The sequence below is a fragment of the Bombus bifarius genome, unplaced genomic scaffold (assembly GCF_011952205.1).
Source record: "Bombus bifarius isolate JDL3187 unplaced genomic scaffold, Bbif_JDL3187 scf7180000007987, whole genome shotgun sequence".
In the NCBI taxonomy this organism is placed as follows: Eukaryota; Metazoa; Arthropoda; class Insecta; order Hymenoptera; family Apidae; genus Bombus; species Bombus bifarius.
Window position 1 is genome coordinate 738,669 of NW_022884369.1, and position 19,766 is coordinate 758,434.

At 46.6% G+C, this 19,766-nt stretch overlaps 1 protein-coding gene across 2 annotated transcripts in view; it reads left to right on the forward strand.

The window, feature by feature from the left end:
* The first annotated feature begins 262 nt into the window (after positions 1-262).
* LOC117205163 (toll-like receptor 6) overlaps positions 263-19,766 on the forward strand; it is a 47,197-nt gene continuing 27,693 nt past the window's right edge. The window contains exons 1-2 of one of the 2 annotated variants that reach the window (XM_033443306.1): positions 263-4,936; positions 7,444-7,522. In XM_033443306.1, coding sequence (XP_033299197.1) covers positions 1,267-4,920 — 3,654 coding nt within the window. In that variant the 5' untranslated portion in view covers positions 263-1,266 and the 3' untranslated portion in view covers positions 4,921-4,936; positions 7,444-7,522. Of the gene's footprint in view, positions 4,937-7,443; positions 7,523-19,766 lie in introns of those variants that run through there. The other variant, XR_004487187.1, reaches the window with a different exon arrangement.

Below are 19,766 nucleotides of genomic sequence, written 5' to 3' on the forward strand. Positions count from 1 at the left end.
TGTATACTATACACTGCGTAACTACGTAACATACCGGTGTTCGTTGGAGAGAAGTACGCGCGATTTCCACGTAGGTCAGTAAAAGATGGAAGAGAAGGGTACGAAGCAATACGACTATCTTTCTTACTCCATGGACGGTCGACGGGAGGCGCGTGCTCGCTGAATGCCGGTCCTCGATGTGTTAGTGCTGCCGCCAGTGGTGGGGGAAGGAACGATTGGTGGACGCTGCGTCGAGTTAGATGCTGTGGAGATCTCAACCGTCAGTTGCGCGGTGGTCGCCGTACCGGGTGTCACGGTTTAAGGAATTGTACTTCGTGGATAGTCTGTACGTTTCCTTATTCCTTTCATTTACGAACTCGTGTAGTTTTGTTTCGTCGACCGATACATGGAATTTCAGTGAACGAAATTTAAATCATAACCTCGAACAAAGTGTCGATTACATTGGAAACGTGAGTCGATGACACACGGTAATGGGAATGGGACATTCGTTGGAAAAGTTACGGAGCCCCCAGCGTTTTGGCGGAACGCGAGCATAGTGTTGTCTCACATAGCCGAACAGAAGTATGAGCATTACGTCGCTGGGAACGAGGTTAATTCGCGCCGGTGAGTCAGCACCGTGAACAATTAGCATTTTGATAGCGGGGGGTTGGTAACGAAGTTTACGGGATGCGCGAACTGAAATCACCGAGCATCTCGACGCGTGCGTAATTATCCGCAGATTTACTCTGTCGTTGGTACATCGTCGAGGACTTTCTCAGTCAAGTTGAGTGTCTCGCGAGTCGTAACGTGTAATAACGGCAGGTTGATGAAGGGCACTCGCGCGCGCGCTGGATCGAACGATTCGTCGACAGAGTGAAGTGTGATTCTTTTAAAGTGTAAACTACTTGGAAGCACTACAGTGAAACGCGATAATACTGGTACCAGAACACCCTCTCGTAAATCGTTCATAAACCTAGCACGCCATTCGGACGACAGGTCAACTGGCAGTGAACTTCGTCCCCTTGAATTCCCATTAACGAAACTCAAGAATTGTTGGGATAGTTGAAACGATCTGACGCGTTCGAGCAGTAATAGCGAGTTCGGCATCGATTACCGGAGAGGGGGGGCACACACATGCCAGTCACTCGGAGTAAATATTGGAGGGCGTACACGAGCGACGACAACGTGCGTTAATAACGGAGCGTGTAGGACTACCGGGGAGCGGCGTGTGATGACCGGAAGTAGACGGAAGAGCGAAAACAAGGGAAGGCAACGAGTTCGCTAAAGATGCGTGGGCTCTCCGGTCCAGAAGGGTTCGGGAGATCGGTGTCGCTGTCGTTGGCCTACTGCTACTATCTTCTCGTGCCGGTATACCACGTGCTCGCCGTGACCAGCGAACTACCACCGAGGCTCGATTTACCGGAGTATTGTTCGTGGGACTCGCGACAGGATGGCGCGCTCACTTGCATTCACCGTTACACCGGGAACGACTCCCTCAGGACGAACTTTTCACAGGCGACTAGCGAATACGTGACCTCGATCAACGTCGTTTGCGAGGATTCAGAATCATTGGAAAATGGTATACTGAACGTGGACGGGTTCGTACAGTTATGGAGATTGCGATCGTTAAGGTTGACCGGATGCAAGCTGGTCCATTGGCCGGCAAAAGTTTTGAGCGGTCTGCGGGATCTGCGTAATCTAACGATCAGGAGCTTAAACGGACGAAAGAGCAAGTACAGCTTGGAGCTGGAGAACGGGGCGTTCGACTCGGTGCCACAGATTGAGAAGATTGATTTATCGTGGAACAACATCTGGCAGATACCGGAACACTTGTTTTGCCCGCTATCGAACCTCCTAACGCTGAACATCTCTTGGAACATGTTGAAGGATATCAGCGAACTGGGATTCAGGGATATCGCGGAGAAACACCCGAGACGTCAGCAGGAATCGACCCCGTCGCCTTTCCCTTGTTCTCTGGATGTGCAATCGTTGGACGTGTCGAGTAATCAAATTTCGGTTCTCCCCGCCTACGGCTTTTCCTCGTTGAAGAGGCTCCGCGTGCTCAACTTGTCGAGCAACGCGATCTCCATGGTTGCAGACGAGGCGCTTCATGGACTCAGATCCCTCGAGACCTTCGACCTGTCTGGAAACAGAATCGTCGCGTTACCGACGGAAATGTTTCGGGACGCGGCCAAGTCACTGAAGGAATTGCGGCTCCAGAACAATTCCATCAGCGTGCTGTCACCGGGCCTGGTCGCGGACATGAATCAGCTTGTCGCTTTGGATCTGTCGAGAAACGCGTTGACCAGCTCCTGGCTGAATTCCGCCACGTTCTCTGGTTTAATTCGACTGGTTCTTCTGAATCTGTCTCATAATCGAATAAGTCGATTGGACCCGGCTCTGTTCAAAGATCTTTACACGCTTCAGATATTAAATTTGCAGTACAACGAGATCGAAACGATACCAGCGGATACGTTCGCGCCCATGAGTAATTTACACACGCTAGATCTAGCTTTCAATCGATTGACTTACCTGGACGCTTACTCTCTCAACGGATTGTTTGCACTTTCTCTGCTGTCGCTCGATTCTAATCAGCTCGAAGGTATCCATCCGGATGCCTTTCGCAATTGTTCCAGTATGCAGGACCTGAATCTATCCGGGAACAGTTTGGACAGCATACCGGTCGCACTGAAGGACATGAGAATGCTGCGTACGCTGGACCTCGGCGAAAATCAGATCAGAAGCCTGAACAGACCCGGTTTCCGTGGAATGTCCAGTCTGTATGGATTACGAATGATCGGAAACGAGATCACGAACGTCACTATGGAGGATTTCGCTGAGCTCCCCGCTCTTCAGATATTAAACTTGGCACGGAACAAGATCGAGGTCGTCGAGGACGGCGTGTTTTCCACGAATCCAGCGTTGCAGGCGATTCGTTTGGACTCGAATTTGTTGCAGGACATGTCCAGTATGTTCGCCAGCGCACCTGGTCTCCTCTGGCTGAATATGTCCGACAACATGATCATACAGTTCGATTACAGTTATCTGCCAGAGAAATTACAGTGGATGGATCTACATAAAAATCTTATTATGGATCTCGGTGTCGCGCCACAGGGCATAAGATTACAGACGCTCGACGTGTCGTTCAACCGGCTAACGAGGATACATTCAAGGTCGATACCGGACTCCATCGAGCTTCTGTTCGTCAACGACAATTTGATACAGACTGTGGAGCCTCAGACGTTTTTCGACAAGTTGAATCTTACCAGGGTGGATCTCTACGCGAATCAGATCGTCAAGATGAATCTGTCTGCGTTTCAGTTGACCCAGGTGCCCGCGTATCGACAATTGCCAGAGTTCTACATCGGTGGCAACCCCTTCATATGCGACTGTACAACGGAATGGTTGCAAAGAATCAATTCGTTGTTGCTGAGACAACATCCGAGAGTAATGGATTTGGAGTCGGTGTACTGCAGGCTTCCGTACGATCGTCACAAATCGTTCATACCGTTGCTCGAGGCGAAACCGTCTCAGTTCCTCTGCACGTACAAGGCTCATTGTTTCGCGCTGTGTCATTGCTGCGACTTCGACGCCTGCGACTGCGAGATGACTTGCCCGACAAACTGCACTTGCTATCACGATCAATCCTGGTCGGCGAACGTAGTGGATTGCTCGAACTCCGGTTACAAAACCCTCCCCGGCCGATTACCGATGGATGCCACCGAGGTTTACCTCGATGGAAACAATTTCGGGGAATTGAATTCCCACTCGTTCATCGGCCGTAAGAACCTGCAGATTCTGTACGCGAACGATAGCAACATCATCGCTATACGCAATCATACTTTCAGCGGTCTGAAGCGTTTGTTGGTCCTTCATCTGGAGAACAACAAGATAAGCGTGCTCAACGGCGTGGAATTGATGCCTCTGGAGAACCTGAAGGAACTGTACCTACAGAACAATCTACTGACGTATATAGATAACGGAACGTTCCTTCCGCTACGTCAGCTGGAAGTGTTACGATTGGAAAACAATCGACTTGGCACTTTCGCTGTTTGGCAGCTCGGCCAGAATCCATATTTGGTCGACATCGGGTTGTCCAGTAACCCATGGAGTTGCGAGTGCTCGTACTTGGACCGAGTACGCGAGTGGATGTCCCGTAACAGAGCGAAGATAAGCGACTGGAGGAGCGTCACCTGTTCCCTTGGTATACCTATTACTCTTCCGGCGAACGGATCGGTCATAAATTGCGCGGCATTAACAGGCACGACCTCGGTCATCGAGACTCGACCGCTCGAGGCTTACTTGCCGCTACTGCTCGCCACCGCCGTGCTGATTTTTGCCATGGTGGCGCTGGTGTGTGGTGCATTCAGGCATCGTCGTACCCTGAGGACATGGGCTGCCAGCAGATGCGGCCTCAGAGCGTGTTACAAGACAGCAGCTTTCGAGGATCAAGAGAAACCCTTCGACGCCTATATCTCGTACTCCGCCGTGGACGAGGCGTTCGTTTCGACGATTCTGGTACCTGGTCTGGAAACTTCTTACCGGCTGTGTTTACACTACCGTGATCTAAGCGCCGGTAGCAACGTGGCCGATGCAGTGGCGGAAGCGGCCGATTCTTCGAGAAGAACCATCCTAGTATTGTCGAAGAACTTTCTGCACGGCGAGTGGGCCAGATTCGAGTTTAAAGCGGCGCTGAGGGACGCTCTGAAAGGGAAGGGCCGCTCGGTGATCGTGCTGCTGGTAGGCGGTGTGGGTCCACGAGATCTCGACGCCGATCTCAAAAAGAGAATCTCGTCGCACACCGTGCTGGTGTGGGGGGACAAGTTGTTTTGGCAGAAGCTAAGGTTCGCCATGCCAGACGTGTCCCCTGTTCCTGTTTTGGAGAGACCCCTGCCATTGCCGCCACCGCCACCGCCCCCGGCGCAGCATCAATGGACGTAGAACTGCCATTATTTAGGTAAGAGCCGTTATTTAATCTTCTTACTCTCTAAGAATACCTTTGGTTTTTTCTTTTCCCTGCCCGTTGGAAAGGAGTACGATGGACATTCGAATCGAGATCGGCAACAATAGTCAAACGCGAAAGTGGGTATAGAATCGAGGCGAACTCTGGATTGAAAATTCAGCCAAGATCAATGATTTCTTTCTATTTTGAAGATAAACGTTTTTTCTGTTCCCCGTGGTTGCTTCACAAAAGAACAGCGTTTGCTCTCTGAATCGATCGTTTACCAGCTATATCTAGCAAGCAAAGTATGCCGATTCCATTTCCAGTTCGCTTCGATTCTAAGCTACTCCTGCCCCTCTTTGAACCAATCGTCTCGAAAGAAAGGATCTCGCTGTTCACCGGCTTAGTCATTCGCCAGATTTTTATTATACCGAATCGGTTGTTCCGTCAAGCTCGTCGAATTTCAAGTACATCCTACTACGCGTCCGTGGTTCGATCGGATTTATAGCGAACGCGCTTAAACGATCGAATCCATTCGTAGAAGCCGAAACACGTACCAGTACAGCGATATTCTCTCTAACAGCAATGCTCTAAAATTATATATCATACCCAAATGACAAACTAACGAGATCGTAGCCGTTTCATTGAACACGAGCCTCGACCTATGGCCTCGATTTAACGGCGGCACATTTCGCACCATTGTGATCGAACCGTGAATGGGGTCATCTTCGGCGGGCGGGTTTTGCGGGAACATATGGAACGATCGAAAAGTATACGAACCGATATTACGCGTGGAATTTGTCGTCATCGTCGGGCCAGTTGTCGTCGAGTTCAATTAGAAAACTCTATTGATCGAACTCACCCTCCGTAGTGGGCCGTTCACGAGTCCGCAACAATTCTCACCCACTTACCAATTAAGTTGCCTTTATCGGATGGCTCCCTGCCAGCGTGCAAAGGAACACAGTCAAAATTACATCGTCCGCTCGTTTCGCGTACGGACATTACCTTCAATCGATTATCATTGGCGTCGTCATTGCCGTTCTTAATTCAATACAGGTTTCGACGTGCATTTTGCACGACAACCTATTCGCTTTCGCCGATGTCTAACGTTAACATGTCCCCGATACCGAGCGCCACCGCCTAGCCTTTTAACGCAACTTGACGATCTATACCATGACACATAGCTAATTTTCTCCGTGGTATATTAAACCGAGACGTTCTACTGTTCCACTTCTTCCAATCCATGTTTCTATGGAATTTTCATAATACCGTTCATTCGCGATCTAATTAAACGATTAGCGCGTGTAGCCTGCTCTACTTCGTCAATTTCCTTTCATCCCTAGTGAAAAAAGTTATTAACCTCTGTATCTGATCTGAAGCAATTTTACTCTTCGAAGGGTGACACGTTCGTCGGAATCACATATTTGTGCTACGGTTACACATTGTCGGTGGAACAAGGAAATTAGGAAAGTCGATTGATTGGCCGATCCCTCGGAATTGTGCGGCGACAATGGCGTCGCACCCCCTCGGCCGACTTTGTTCCTTTTATTCGTGTCAGGTGGCCGTCCTCGTCCACGAGAACTCGCTCGGTCGTGTTAACTTTTCGTGACACGCTTCAGTTTCAGCTGTTCGGCTCAAGCTACGTATCCGCTCGGCCAGTGACCGTTCGAGGGAAATCCGAAGGGCACAAGGGACCGTCTGCGATGGTCCCTTTTTATTCGGCGTATTCACGCCTTGTGCCGCCAACGCTTCCATTAGCGGCTGATCCGTTGATAAGCCGCATCGATACTGGTCTTGCTTTTCTTCCTGAAATTACCCTCGATCCAGTCATCTTACGGGATTACGTTAGAAATGCATTCAGTCAAACAATATGTGATTGAAGCCACTTTCTATTCTCATATCTGCGTTATCTTCCGTTCGAGAAAATATACAGGAAACAGATACTTTCGCTTCCTTTCGAGGCTTCTCTGATTTACCAGGATATATATGGTAGAGTATCTTATCGTTGTATCACGCGATTCGAGCGAACATATGCAGAGGAATGTTTCTAAATTCGTCTCTCTGATGGAAAAAGTTCGTAAAGATCTTCGTATGGAAACTCGTCGATAGTCCTATTTTCGTGTCCCGAATATTTGTAAGGCGATTCTACTGCAGAATAAGAAGAAAGAGGAAGGATTCTTGGTTGTTAGTCTGTCGTCGAACGAAGTAGAAGGAGAGGAGGCTCTTTGTAAGATCACATCAAAAAGGCAGACGGTAACGGAGAAGCTAGGGTTTCGTCAGGCTCTCACTATGGGGGAGAAAGAGGACCGTGTGCTCTTTTTACCGTGATTTATTGCACGCCATACGCGTAGCGGTACGGGGGTTTTGTTGTCAGTTTCGATTTCGGCTATGATGTACGAGTCGAGAAAAAATGGGTTTCCATCGATTGGCCTGTCGTAAGCTACTTCATAGCGCGCGCGCACTCTTTCAAATGTACCGCGTAATTTAGTCCCATAATTCCCTTGTATTTATGTGTTTTCCAGCTACGGCCAGAGGGTGGTTACTGGGAGAAAGAAAGAGAGAGAGGGAAAGAAAGAGAAAAAGGGAGAGAGGGAAAGAAAGTACGGAGGGCGCATAAAGCGCGCGGATAAAAATTGCCGGCGCGAGATCGCCGGTGAAAAATGCTTTTTCGCCGTCGATCGTACGGCTCTCGAAATACGTGTCCCGCCTCCTAATTGCGTGGAGCCCGGCGGCCGTTTTCGTTCGCGTAGCAAACTCTCATCCGGGGAACAAAAATCTGCCAGTAATCCCCGGAGCCGAACGGGCTGTCGAACGGAAAAGGAAAAGAGAACACACGGGGGCTGTCTCGAGGCGTCCGCCCATCGGAACAGGTAGAAATCTACGATCGCGCGTACCTGTTCGTCGCCCTTTACATTTGTACCTGACAACGGCTGGACCGAATCTGGAAGACAAATGGGATTACCACCGGCCTTGCGTTTTCCCTGGCCCTGAAGGGACGTTAGAAATTAAAAGAGGATTTGTACCGGTGGTTGATTCGTTGGTTTCTTTTTTTCTCGACACACCCTTCCCTTGACGGTGGGTGGTCGTTTCGGTACGGATTTTCAAAATGACGCAACGGGGATGGTAAAGTCTGCGACTTTGTCAGCGTCATGTCGCGGCTAAACAGCCTTCTTCTGAATTTTGTAAATAATCAAAGTTTGGATCTATCTTGACAAGACGATAATCTGTATCTAATTTAAGAAGTCGGGTAGACAGTGAAACGAGTTAAGTTAAAGACTGCGTGGTGACTGTGAATGCAATAAACGAGGAAGTTGAGAAAAAAAAGAAAACGGTTGTTTCTCTTTTAATTAATTCCCGGTCGGATCTTGCTTCTCCTTTGGTCTTTATTCTCTAGAATCTCTCCTCCTTTATTACTCTCTCTCTCTTTCTCTTTCTTTTCCTAAGAAGACTGCGTTTAATGCACGATTATTTATTTAGTCGGTGACCGTCAGTGGCCACCGCATCGGAATTAATTGAAAGAAACCGCACACTACTATGCCTCTTACTCGTTAGGCTTTTCTACGCACATTACGCAAATTGCACGATAAGCTTTACGATCCGTGGTACGCGAGACGGAACACCGCCACCCGGTTTAATTACACGCACATCGGAAGAACAGCATCGTTACCTGAAAATTTGCCATCTCCAGATACTGTCCGGAAGCGTTAGAAAATGTCTTTCCCTTGAAAGCAAAAATAGACGAAAGTAAGAGGGAGGAAGGACCATGGGAGAAGGACAAAAAGAAAAGCAAACATACAGAGCACTGTTATCCTGTTCCAGGCTCATCGGGTTCGAAGCCGCTGTAGATCACGCTTAAGCCCCTCATAAATTTCTATAAATCTATTAACTCGCGATGCATTTACATAACAAAGAGAGGATATTCCGACGCGCTCTCTGCATCTGTCCACGTCGATAAAAACCGTTCGCGAGCATAATTTTCGATCGCAAAAATATCGAGAAAAGTCTCAGGGATCGTGCGCCATCGATCGGTGATAATGAAACGACGCGATACGATTTCTCGCCCCGGCGCGACGAAGCGCTCGAAACGACAAACTATCTGTCGCGTTATTCCCTGGTCAGCCATTTCCAGGTCAGGATCGCGAGAACAGGAAGGATGGATCGGCTTGACGTAACCGCATATCGACAACCGTGCTATTACATTCTCAGATTGGCGTATCAGTCGCCATTGGCATTATCAGCTGTCCACCGGGTGAAATGCACTTCGCAGCGAAACTAGTGGCAGCTCCAGTCGATCCTCGGTGGCCTCTCATTGTCAGTTCGGTGTTTTACGGGGCCACCAGGTCACCGCAGCTTATAAGGGTAGCGCAGTTTGCTTTTATCCTTTCGCCTCGTTGGCATTGTGCGCTCCTTTTCTGCGAATCCTTTCGAAAGCCGTTCTTTCCACAGGCATAAATGTAACTCGAGATATATACTCCGCGAATGAAACGAGTCAAATAAGCCGCTGGTGTTCCTTCAAAATCCCTCCTCCGTCTCTGTTTCTCCAGCTTCCTCGTTTTCCTGCTTTCGTGCCATTTCCCCTGCGTTCTTACTCTCTCTCTCTCTCTCTCTCTCTCTCTCTCTCTCTCTCGCTCCCTCTTTATATAGGCGTGAACCACTCCGAGCCGCTCTTGACGTTCCAACCGGGAGGGAGATTGGGAAAACGTGCCCAGATATCCGCTTCCTTTTCGACGGTGGCCGTCTCGTAGCACTCTCGGCCAACCCCCGCCGCATTACGCCGCGAAATGAATCGCACCGCTGGAATGAATGAGAGAATAACGAGCGACGATCCCGAGTGTGATTTCCACTGGTGAATAGTTAAAGGTAGAAACGATGCGATTCGCTGAATGGCCGACCGTACCATGAAGGAAACGATCGTTATGAAATTTTCGGTGGAAATTTCCGAAACAAAAGTGTCAATTTAGTTTCATTAAAAAATAAATACAGCCTGTAAATCGATGGGATTAAAAACATTTAATCTAAGAACACCGTCGGTAATTTTCTTTAATCCGTTTGCAAGCAATTTTCAACTAAAATCTACTATCCACTCTCCATAATATATGAACAAATATAACAGGGAGGAAAATTCGTTCCCGATATAATAAATCTGTTTAAAATTGCAATTACGCCGAGCGTGCGAGGGGTCATCGTCCTCTACAAAACGGCCCGTCGGGAATTTTATTAAAAAATACACGTGGAAATGGTGTAAACGTCAATATTTGCTCTTCCCTCCTACTCATTATCCACTCTCGTTTCGCGCGTTCCTCATTAACGAAAAGGTCAGTGTTTCTACCGGATCTCTCCAATGCAATGCTTTTGCTCTGCAAATATCGAAAATCTCCTATCGACGAGATACCGCGCGATTCCAGTAAGGTGATACGATAGCACGCAATAGAACACGTTATTTCATAACTTCGGTACTTTCTCGAAAATCGTACTAATCTTATCGGACACGCCATCGTATCCAGAGTGCACCTGCATCTCTGTGCAATATTTGAAGAGCTCAGAATTTTTATGGCGCTTTTAGACCCGGTCCATACGCATCTCGTAGTTTTTTCTTCGAGTTCCGTGCACAGCCGGCCCCACTCTCTGCCACTCCTCTCTTAGTGAAGTCGTTAACAGACTTATCTCGCAGCGTGTTTGGTCAATTTGGAAAGCATCTCTTCGCTTTAGCGCTCGACGATTTCCATCCCGAGTCTCGGGTATACACCGGCTAACTTCGTCATCAGAGTGCTTCTTGCGTCTTACTTAAGAGCTACTTCCACTTTTAATACGCGCTTCGTGCTGCTTTTTATCTTATCGAACTTCTTTCTTCGCTCAACGCTTCCTCTTTTTTTTTTATTGGCTTCAGCTCCTTCCATTCGGCGGTCCGTCTTTGTATACAGGCTCTTACGCGCGCTTTCAACTAGGATGGAACAAGGTTAACGCGGGCTGTTCGCGTCCTCTCGAAAGTCTCACGCGATCGCATGTCTTTTCTTGGTTACTCTACCTTTTTGTAATAAATTTTATAAAATTCAAGAGCAGTGGCGGGAAGATCGAGGCTACACTGGCTTAATGGCTCTTGATATTGCACTTTGGCGTAAAGTTGCACAAAATTGTAAATGTTTAACAGAGTATCATTTCTGTTCGTTCAGTGTTCGTTAATAGGATAGCCAAAGAAAAGAAAGATTAGAGTAAATAAAACGTATTGAAACGATATAAATGACTATTACGTAGAATGTATGTGAACCGGTTCGTGACTGTTGGCGTTCTGTATTTCCCTACTCCCACCACTATACCCGCTCGAAGCCAATGTCGTTACGAATAATTTAATTGTGATGTTGGAACCTTTTAAATCTTTGGTATCTTATCGAGGAAGCTATAAAACTGGCCCGCAACGTTGCCTGAATATTTTAAGGCAATTGCCATCAAAATGTTACTTTTTATTGCCTCCCCACGCGTTCGATGTATCTCTTCAGCTATCCCTTGCGCGGTCGCTCGTTTTTCCACAATTTGTTCGTTCCCAGCTGTCTGAACTCGTTTTCCTTCGGTCAGGGCTTTTTTAATCATCGAAACGGAAACGTCGCATGGAAATTACAACGACGCTCATTGCCATGCGGGAAAAATATTATATTAGACCTTTTTTTCAGCGAAATTTTTCACGGTCCGCCCTCGACCACGTGGTATTTTTATCATGGCCAGCGTAATACGGTGCTGCATATACGCAGCTTCCGTAAAATATGGTTACGTTGATTACTTTTTTTTTCTCTCTTTGCCTCATGCCCCTGTTATCCTTACAAACCACCCCCTTAGCGGATCCCCATTTTACTGCGCTTTTCCCCTCGCTTCTTGTTCGGTTAATGTAAAGAATCGGATATGACTCACCAGAGAAGGGAACAGGAATTTTCAGCGGATTCATGGCGGCGTACAAATCGATACGTTCTGCGTTAAAACGCCCGCACGGATCTAATGGCTGATTTCGTATCCTTCCGGACCGTTCCGTCATCGAATATCGTTCCCCAAAATGTTTCTTGCGAACTTTTCAGAAAACCACGCCGTATCGACACGGTGCGCTACGCGCTGGCTCACGGTCGAAACGTCGACACACGAGTTTATTTGAACGGTTGCCGGAGAAAGGGAGAGAAGGCGGTGAAGAACGGAAGTGCGCGCACGAGCAACGCGGCCACCGGAAATAACAGACTGACCTTAACATGGCCACTGGTGCAAACTTTCAGATGTTATGAGTGTAAACTCGGGCCGTACTATCATCCACCCCACAGTCAGATACGCGGCGCCCCGTTTTATTTATGAAACGAAAACATTCTCGCAGACCGGTGCAGCCGCGGCGAGAATAATTTTCCGCGCGCCGCCGCGAGAATAATTTTCCACGCGCCGCCGTTTCGAATTAACCGCGTCCGGCTACGTTTCGGCTGATACAGAAAGTTATCGTTGCACGGCTGCGTGCACCTTGTCGATCCAGTTTCCGCCAACCTGCCTGCCGGAATATTACGTTCCCTTGAGGTTACCTAGGTTATTACGTTCTCTTTCCGGCGAGTTGCTTGCTTAACGAATTCGTCGCGAATTCTCCGATGTAATTTCCATTGAAATTCCTGTTGGGTCGAAAGTTAAGATGTACCGTAACGTGTACGAGAAACCAAGATTTCCCAATTTTAATCTTTCGCGTGTTCGAGCATGTTTCTCGATTCGATGCGACGGGTCGACATAATTGTTGAAGATTTTAATCACGTCTGAACAGATGCTGCTGACAGTACTCGTCCCACTGTTATTCAATTAAAAAGAGAACAAAACCTAATTCTCTTTTATTAGCAAAGTTAAGTAACGTGAGATCAACCAACGTGGTTAATCCTATTATATTTCAAACGTCAGACGATCTCGCGAAAATCTGTTCCCTGGAAAGGGTAGCAACCCCTCTGAAATTAGGCTGGCCCCGTTAACAGCTGCGACAGCATGGCGAATTCCGAAACGCGATCAATTTATCAGAGAGAAACGTGGACGTGACTAGACTTAAGGCACGATACATATGGCCGATTTAACGATATTGACTGGGAAACTGGATTCATGATCGGTCCTGACTGCAAGAGATTATGCCTTTCCATGGAATATTTTCAGCGACGACATAAAACCGGCCGGGTTTGAAAACGCCAGTTAGAGAGGTGGGAGAGAGGCAGTCGTGTAAAGGAGAGGATCGAAGCCAATTATGCGCGGTACCAGCGTCAAATTCGTTACGGTGTTACATTGTAATCGAACACGCGCGACAGCCAGGGGAACGCAGTGAATGCGTTTAATGGGGGGAGAAATTTTTGGACAGTCGGGTCCAGGTCCAGATCCCGTGACTGGTAGCTTTTGTTGTAGGGTTTTCAGGATTTCGGACTAGGGTCTCCTCCCTACATTTCACTCTCTCTCTCTCTCCCTCTCTCTCTTGTTCACTATTGCCGTCCGATGATTTTGCAGTTCACCCCGTTCCGCCCTTGGCGTTAATTACTTTCTCGTTTTTGAGCGACGCTGTTCGCCGATTTTTCCTTTGTGCCTGATTAATGGACGCGGTAAATGCTGGCGTGCAAGCGGCGCGGCGTTCGTGAGATTGACAGACGCGACAGGAGTGCGGAACGCGATCCAAAGGGTAAATGGCAATTTTTTCGCCGTGAACCTGGCCCCACTGTTCAATTTCTACCTGGATCAGCATAGAGGACCGTCCAAATTTTGTGGTCATAAAATCGAACATAATATCTCACCGTTAACATATCATTCCTTCACTTCCCTTCTTCTATCACGATCATAGTTAAATCCGTACTTGGAAGAAAAAGATTCCAGCACAGATATTGTATATCGGAGATTTAAGCAAGGCCAAATCGCGGGAAAAGAAAATGGTATCTGTTCGAGATTTTCCAGCAGGACGTCTCGAAGGAAGGTAGCGAGTATCGACGTTGGTCTGCGCGGTCGTGAATTATTTACGAGCTTTCGCCGAGCCCGACCGTTTAATTCATACGGAAGGAACGATAATATCCGAGGGGGATGAGGGCCGAGAAGAACGGGAACGCGTCGTCGAGCCCGCCGACTGTGGCTCACCATTGTTACGCTCGGCGACGAGTTTGAAAAGGACAATTTTTCTGGCCGCTTTGCAATTCGTCGGATCTAGGACGGAAGACGAATGCCACGAAGCATCGCGGCGGATTCCTTTCAAACAAACTTTTCGGAATTCAGGCAAGCAAGCAGCCAGCCAGCCACGTTCCCTTCGTTTTCAAGCAGCGCTTCCTCCTTAGCGTTCCCTTGTTATTTCAATTGCCGGCACTCTACCTGTCATCGAAGTGTCAGTTCAGGCCTGGCCCGTTTTAAAAGAGCAAACCGCCGCGCTACAATTTCTCTGCCTCCCTCGTCCATTCAGGGGATGATAACCGTGAGAGGATCGAATACAGTCGGCGAGGCAGCATCTTGTCTCGTGTCTTCTCTGTGCGTACCTCTCCTTTCTCTTTCTCCCGCGCCCTGTCATCTTTCCTTCGTTTCTATACCTCCCTCCCTCGGTCTTTCGCGTTTTGTGCTCCTTTCTTCTCCGAGAATCCGCAAAACGGGCCGCGTCTGCCTATCATAACATCCTCGTTTTCACGGTAACAATGTCGGCGTAACGAGACGTGCGACGGGAATATCGAATGCGAATGCAGGCAGGCAAACTGTCCGAGATAGGAATTGGAGATATTCGTGAACTTTCTCCCTTTGAGAGGTACAAATTTTTTACTTTAAGAGAACCTGCCGAACGTGACGATAGAAAGAGATGCTGCGCGTCTCTTTCGTACATAGTTTCTTTCAAACACTAGTCTCGCGTTGTGTATGAGAAACGTTAACGCGATATTCATAGTGGTTCTCGTCTTTCTCTTAAATTCGTAGTTTCTTTCAAACAGGATCCTTGCGCTGTGCGCGAGAAATGTTAACGTGATATTCATAGTCGCTCTCATCTTTCTCTTAAATCCTCAATTATCATTCTCTTAAACGATTTCAACATTTGTATAAGCTTCTTCAAATGCTAAATGTACTTTTAATAGCTGCCACGATGCATTTTCCAAGCTTAGACTCGTAAAAGAAATATGTGTGTATATCCTAATTGTATTATAATTAGACTGCGAGTGTTTATGCACGTGGGAGGATTTAAAGCTGCAAAAATGAAGAGGACGCGTATTCTACGCGAAAGATATGTAAAATATTTGAAATAAAATATTTCATACCTTACAATTATATGTATCTTGGAATTAATAGACGAAAGAAATCATCGTTTACATTACGTTTATAAAAATATGAAATTGCATAAATATTCAGAGTCTACGTAAGTGTCTTAAATTGGCAATTGATTTTTCAAGCAGTCGGATTCAATCATTCCTGTAATAGCTCGAGCGTTTCCAATTAAAATTAATACCAATTTTTCTCGGCGAATTTCACCGTCGATTATACCACTTTGTGTATCATTTTCCGTATTTCTGCACCGTAATTTTTGTAATCTGCCGTGTGCACGCCCGGAATTACGAGAATTTCATACCCGGTACGATTTTATTAAACGGCACGTTCGCGCAATCGGAATTTCACCCGTGTAAAGGTAAACAAGAACTTCAAGCACAGCTGGCATTCGTTTTCTTACGATGGTAAACGTTAAATGCATTAGCGTTTAACAATGCGCGAGAGCGCGTGTAATCATTAGCCAAGCACAAAAGCTTCGCCCGCTTTGTTTTCCAACTCTAGTCGTCGTTACGTGCATTTAATATCGGAACACGATCAACCGATCAGAATGGTTTCGTTAAATTAAATCGAATTGTTGTTCCACTTACATAAACAACAACTTCTGTTTCCATCACGTGTAGGAATTAATTCGGTGCCGTCGCGTGGAATCAATTACAGGTGCATTGTAAACGGAGAATCCAAACAGTTGTGGGGCACTTGCAGTGATCCAAGAAACAATTAGCTGTTGTTTGAATGAATTAAGATAATAATGAGTTTATCAGAAGAGAAAAAAAGAAAGGACGTCAAATTAATTTCTACGATTAATACAATAAAATCGCGTCAAATACGATACACAAGAAAATTTCTACTCTGCACGTAGTTCCATGCATAGCTTATCGATATTCTCGGCTTTTATCTCTGCGATCTATCGAACAATGGAAACTTCAATAGGAAAACGGTACGCGGACCGTTCGATAATTTACGGGTACGTGTAATCAAATAAGAAAAGAGGAAGAAGATGGCGCAGAGTTGTAGCGGATGTTCCTCGATGCAAATTAATACGTAGAAAAGGGATTTCTCGGGAACAGAAAACAGTGTTCGACGAGAGAACGACGCTAAAGGCGGAGGTGAAAAATCCAAACGAGACTGGCTTCGGTAGAGGCTGGTGGCCGTCATTAGAGACTTTGAGGCCGCGCACCAAATTACGCGTGGATCCCCGTATGATCCTCGCTTTATTAAATCTACCGTGTAATTTTCGTTCCGTTCGTTCCAATTCGACGGGTTCCACGTGCGTGTCTCTGTACCATTAGACCCTTTTCGTCCATTCTTCCTCCCTTTTTTCTTCCTTCCTCCTTTCCTCTCTTTATTTTCCGTGTAATAATCCCTTGTTTATGGCCCATGACTATAGGAATCTTCGTGACAATCGATCCCGGTGTGTCCCGAATCTTCGACATCTCGTGAAAAAAGAAACGACATTCGGCCCTTTCTCCTGTCCCCATCCTTTTCTGCCGCGCCGTTAATTTATTCAGCAAACACACACGTTGAAATACGAACACGCGCGAAGAGGGAGAGTTCGATCGTACGGAGGAGTCGCGAGGAGAAACGGAACAGCCGGCTGTAATTCAATGAAAAGGGGCTGAATCAACGCCGCGAGAAATCGATAATTTACGGCTGTGATTCGTCACGCCTTCGTGTTAATTGTTTTTACCAGAGCCAACGGTTTATCCGTGGGACGGATCATTAAAAGTATCCCCCCTCTCCGCCCAGCTGGATCACCAAATAGAAGACTCTTCGATTATCGTATTCGTTGATTTCGTCAGGGTTCCCAGTCCGATCCATTGCGCAATAGTCGTCATCGACTTCTTAGCTTGGTAAGACGAGAGAGATAGGTTTTTTACAGAAGGGGCGAGACCGAGAAGTCGAGCAACGGGTATCCTTTAGCTCGTCGAGGCCGATCAGGCGAGGAGAAAATATCGCGCGACCCGTTGAAATCGATTATACGCCGCTTCGATAGTTCCGACACGTCCCCAGGAGGGAATAGCTAAGTACAAATTTAAAAAGGCTTCATTGGCTGGCGCCAACGGATCTGGGCGAAAGCGAGAAAAGGTGAAACTTTCGATTGATTTTTTCATGGCGAGTTCGCAGTCGCTAGTAATCCGAAATTCCCCCGTCTTTCCATCTCCTTTCTTTAATAGCGTAAGGTCTCGGGGAAAAAGGGTAGGAAGGACGAAATGAAAAGGAGATCGTAGATGGTTGCCGCGGCGTCTCGCAACCGAGAGAACTTCCCTCTTTCTCTGATTCTCTTTATCCAACTCGTTCTTTGTTTACACGACTTCTGAATGAAACGGAGAAACTATTCGGCGGCGGCGCTTTAATTAATAAGCGGATACACGGATACACGTATCTCACCCACCTGTCCTCCCCTTTTCTCGTCCTGTGTGTACCTACGTGTACGTGTGTATGTGTGTGTTGTTCATCAAGGTAGTTCGATAATTTCGTGAATAAATCGACGCAAATATTTAACGTATCGTGCAAATAAATGTTCGTTACGGTGAAATTATCGACATCAGTGCGATCAGAAACGTTCGTTCGCTCCCATTTATAAATTGGAAAATTAGATTACCTGGCTATCGTTTAAGCATCTTCCAGAACGCCACAATTTTTCGTCGATCGACTGACCGATCGACTACTTTGATTGCTGCTCAACGAGCCGTAAAATAAGAGAATTAAATGAATCTCGATAGGAGAAAGATGTACGCTACCTTCGAGGTTATCTTCATCCTGTAATCCACCTATCTACCACTATAAGAAAAAATGGGGATATTATTTTTCTTTAAAGCGACGGTAATAGGGGAACATAGGTTGGCAAAGTTTCTAAACTGTTTTAAAAGTACTCGGTAGGAGGCAATTTAATCACAAAATTACAGACAGATATCTCTATTTTTCTGAATTATTTTGTCATTTTCTCTTCCTTCTTCCGTATCATAGCATAGCATGGCATCGTTTACCTTCTGATCTTGAGATACTTCTTTTCCCATCCTATCGGCTGTCTGGCTTATTTATCGACCATTCTCGATACACTGTTAATTCCAGTGAACACACGCGCGTAACATCGTTACGACGTCGTATTAGCATGTCAATTACCGTCTTACAATAACGCCGCGATGCTCGTTCCTCGATGATTGCATTAAGTATCGCGTAACAAGATCTCCGGCCCATTCTCTCCGTGGAACGACGTTCCTCCGTGAGGAACAATGGCAATTTTTCCTGGCCGCCTGGGTTCCCTCAGATACGGCCAGTCTCGCGACGTTCCCGGACAAAGAGAAGCAATTTCGCGTACACGACGCGCCACCCTTCCGTCACCCACTGTCCCGCAGGAAATTCGAGCAGAGGCCAGCTTCGCTTTCCACCAACGCATTCTCCTTTTGTTTCCGTCGTTTTCACGCCGAACGTTTACTTGTTGCGTGTTAGTGCGATTTTATTCGCGACAAATCATCCCGTGATTCTCCGTGATTCCGGTTCCCAACCCGTAATTAACGGCCGTTGCATTAATTACCGTCACAGCCGGCGCGCAGCTCGTGCCTGATCTCACTGATCAACTGAATAGTGACAGCGCTAGATTTTTCATAAAAGTTCTACATTGCAATTAACATGCTCTTTATTTCTATTTTAATATTTTTAGTTAGTCGAGGTAATACGTTTGCCACTCTCGAAATTATTTGGGGTTTCATCCTTTAAACATAGCTTGCACTTTGAACGACGCTGAAGATATTACTGTTCTAGAAGTCGAAATAATTTTTGTCAATAGGAAAGATATGTGCATATAAATATTTAAATACTTTCTATAGAGTAGAAGTCCATTTATTCAATCTCGCTGGGGAACAATAGTAATTCAAGTTCGTGCAATAGGAATTTACCAATTTTGCTTACTATTTATTTTTCATTCGTATAATAATTCACGCGCTGGTGCGAGCGGAAATTCGTTTTATCGATCACCAACTATAATTCTGTCTCCATAAATGGAGTCCCGATATAATCGTTAAACGCGTATATGCACTTCTAACAGTGTGATTACGCGATATTCGCAACGAATGAATTAAATATGAATATCTATATACGTGGTAGTCGCGCATTCTTTATATTATAATTAACGTTACGATTCTCTTCAAAGGACAAAAATTAAAGATAGATGAAATTCTTCTTCACGATCCCTGAAAACATGACCAGTGTCAAGCTAAAGTAACACCTTACGTAATCATCAGGTTAAGGTATACTAATCGACGTAAAATCGAACCTCTGTACGGCGTATTTCGCGAGGTATTACTTAAAACCGTGTATCAAGGAGCGTTTAAAAAGCTCGATTACAGGATTTCACGGCAATAAAACGGCAGCGAACCCGCAGCCCCGTTTCGGCCGTAAATTCGTCACGATTACGTATAAACTTCAGTATGAAAAGCCCCGCAGCGTACAAATCATTCGAAAGCTTCGTAAAGGTACGACGGGAGTTGAACGAAGGAAACGTTGGAACGCGCGATTAAAAACGACGCAAAGTGTCGGTGACAGCCGTGAAAGCGTCGTTCCCTCGGGTTTTCACGTACATACGATTTAA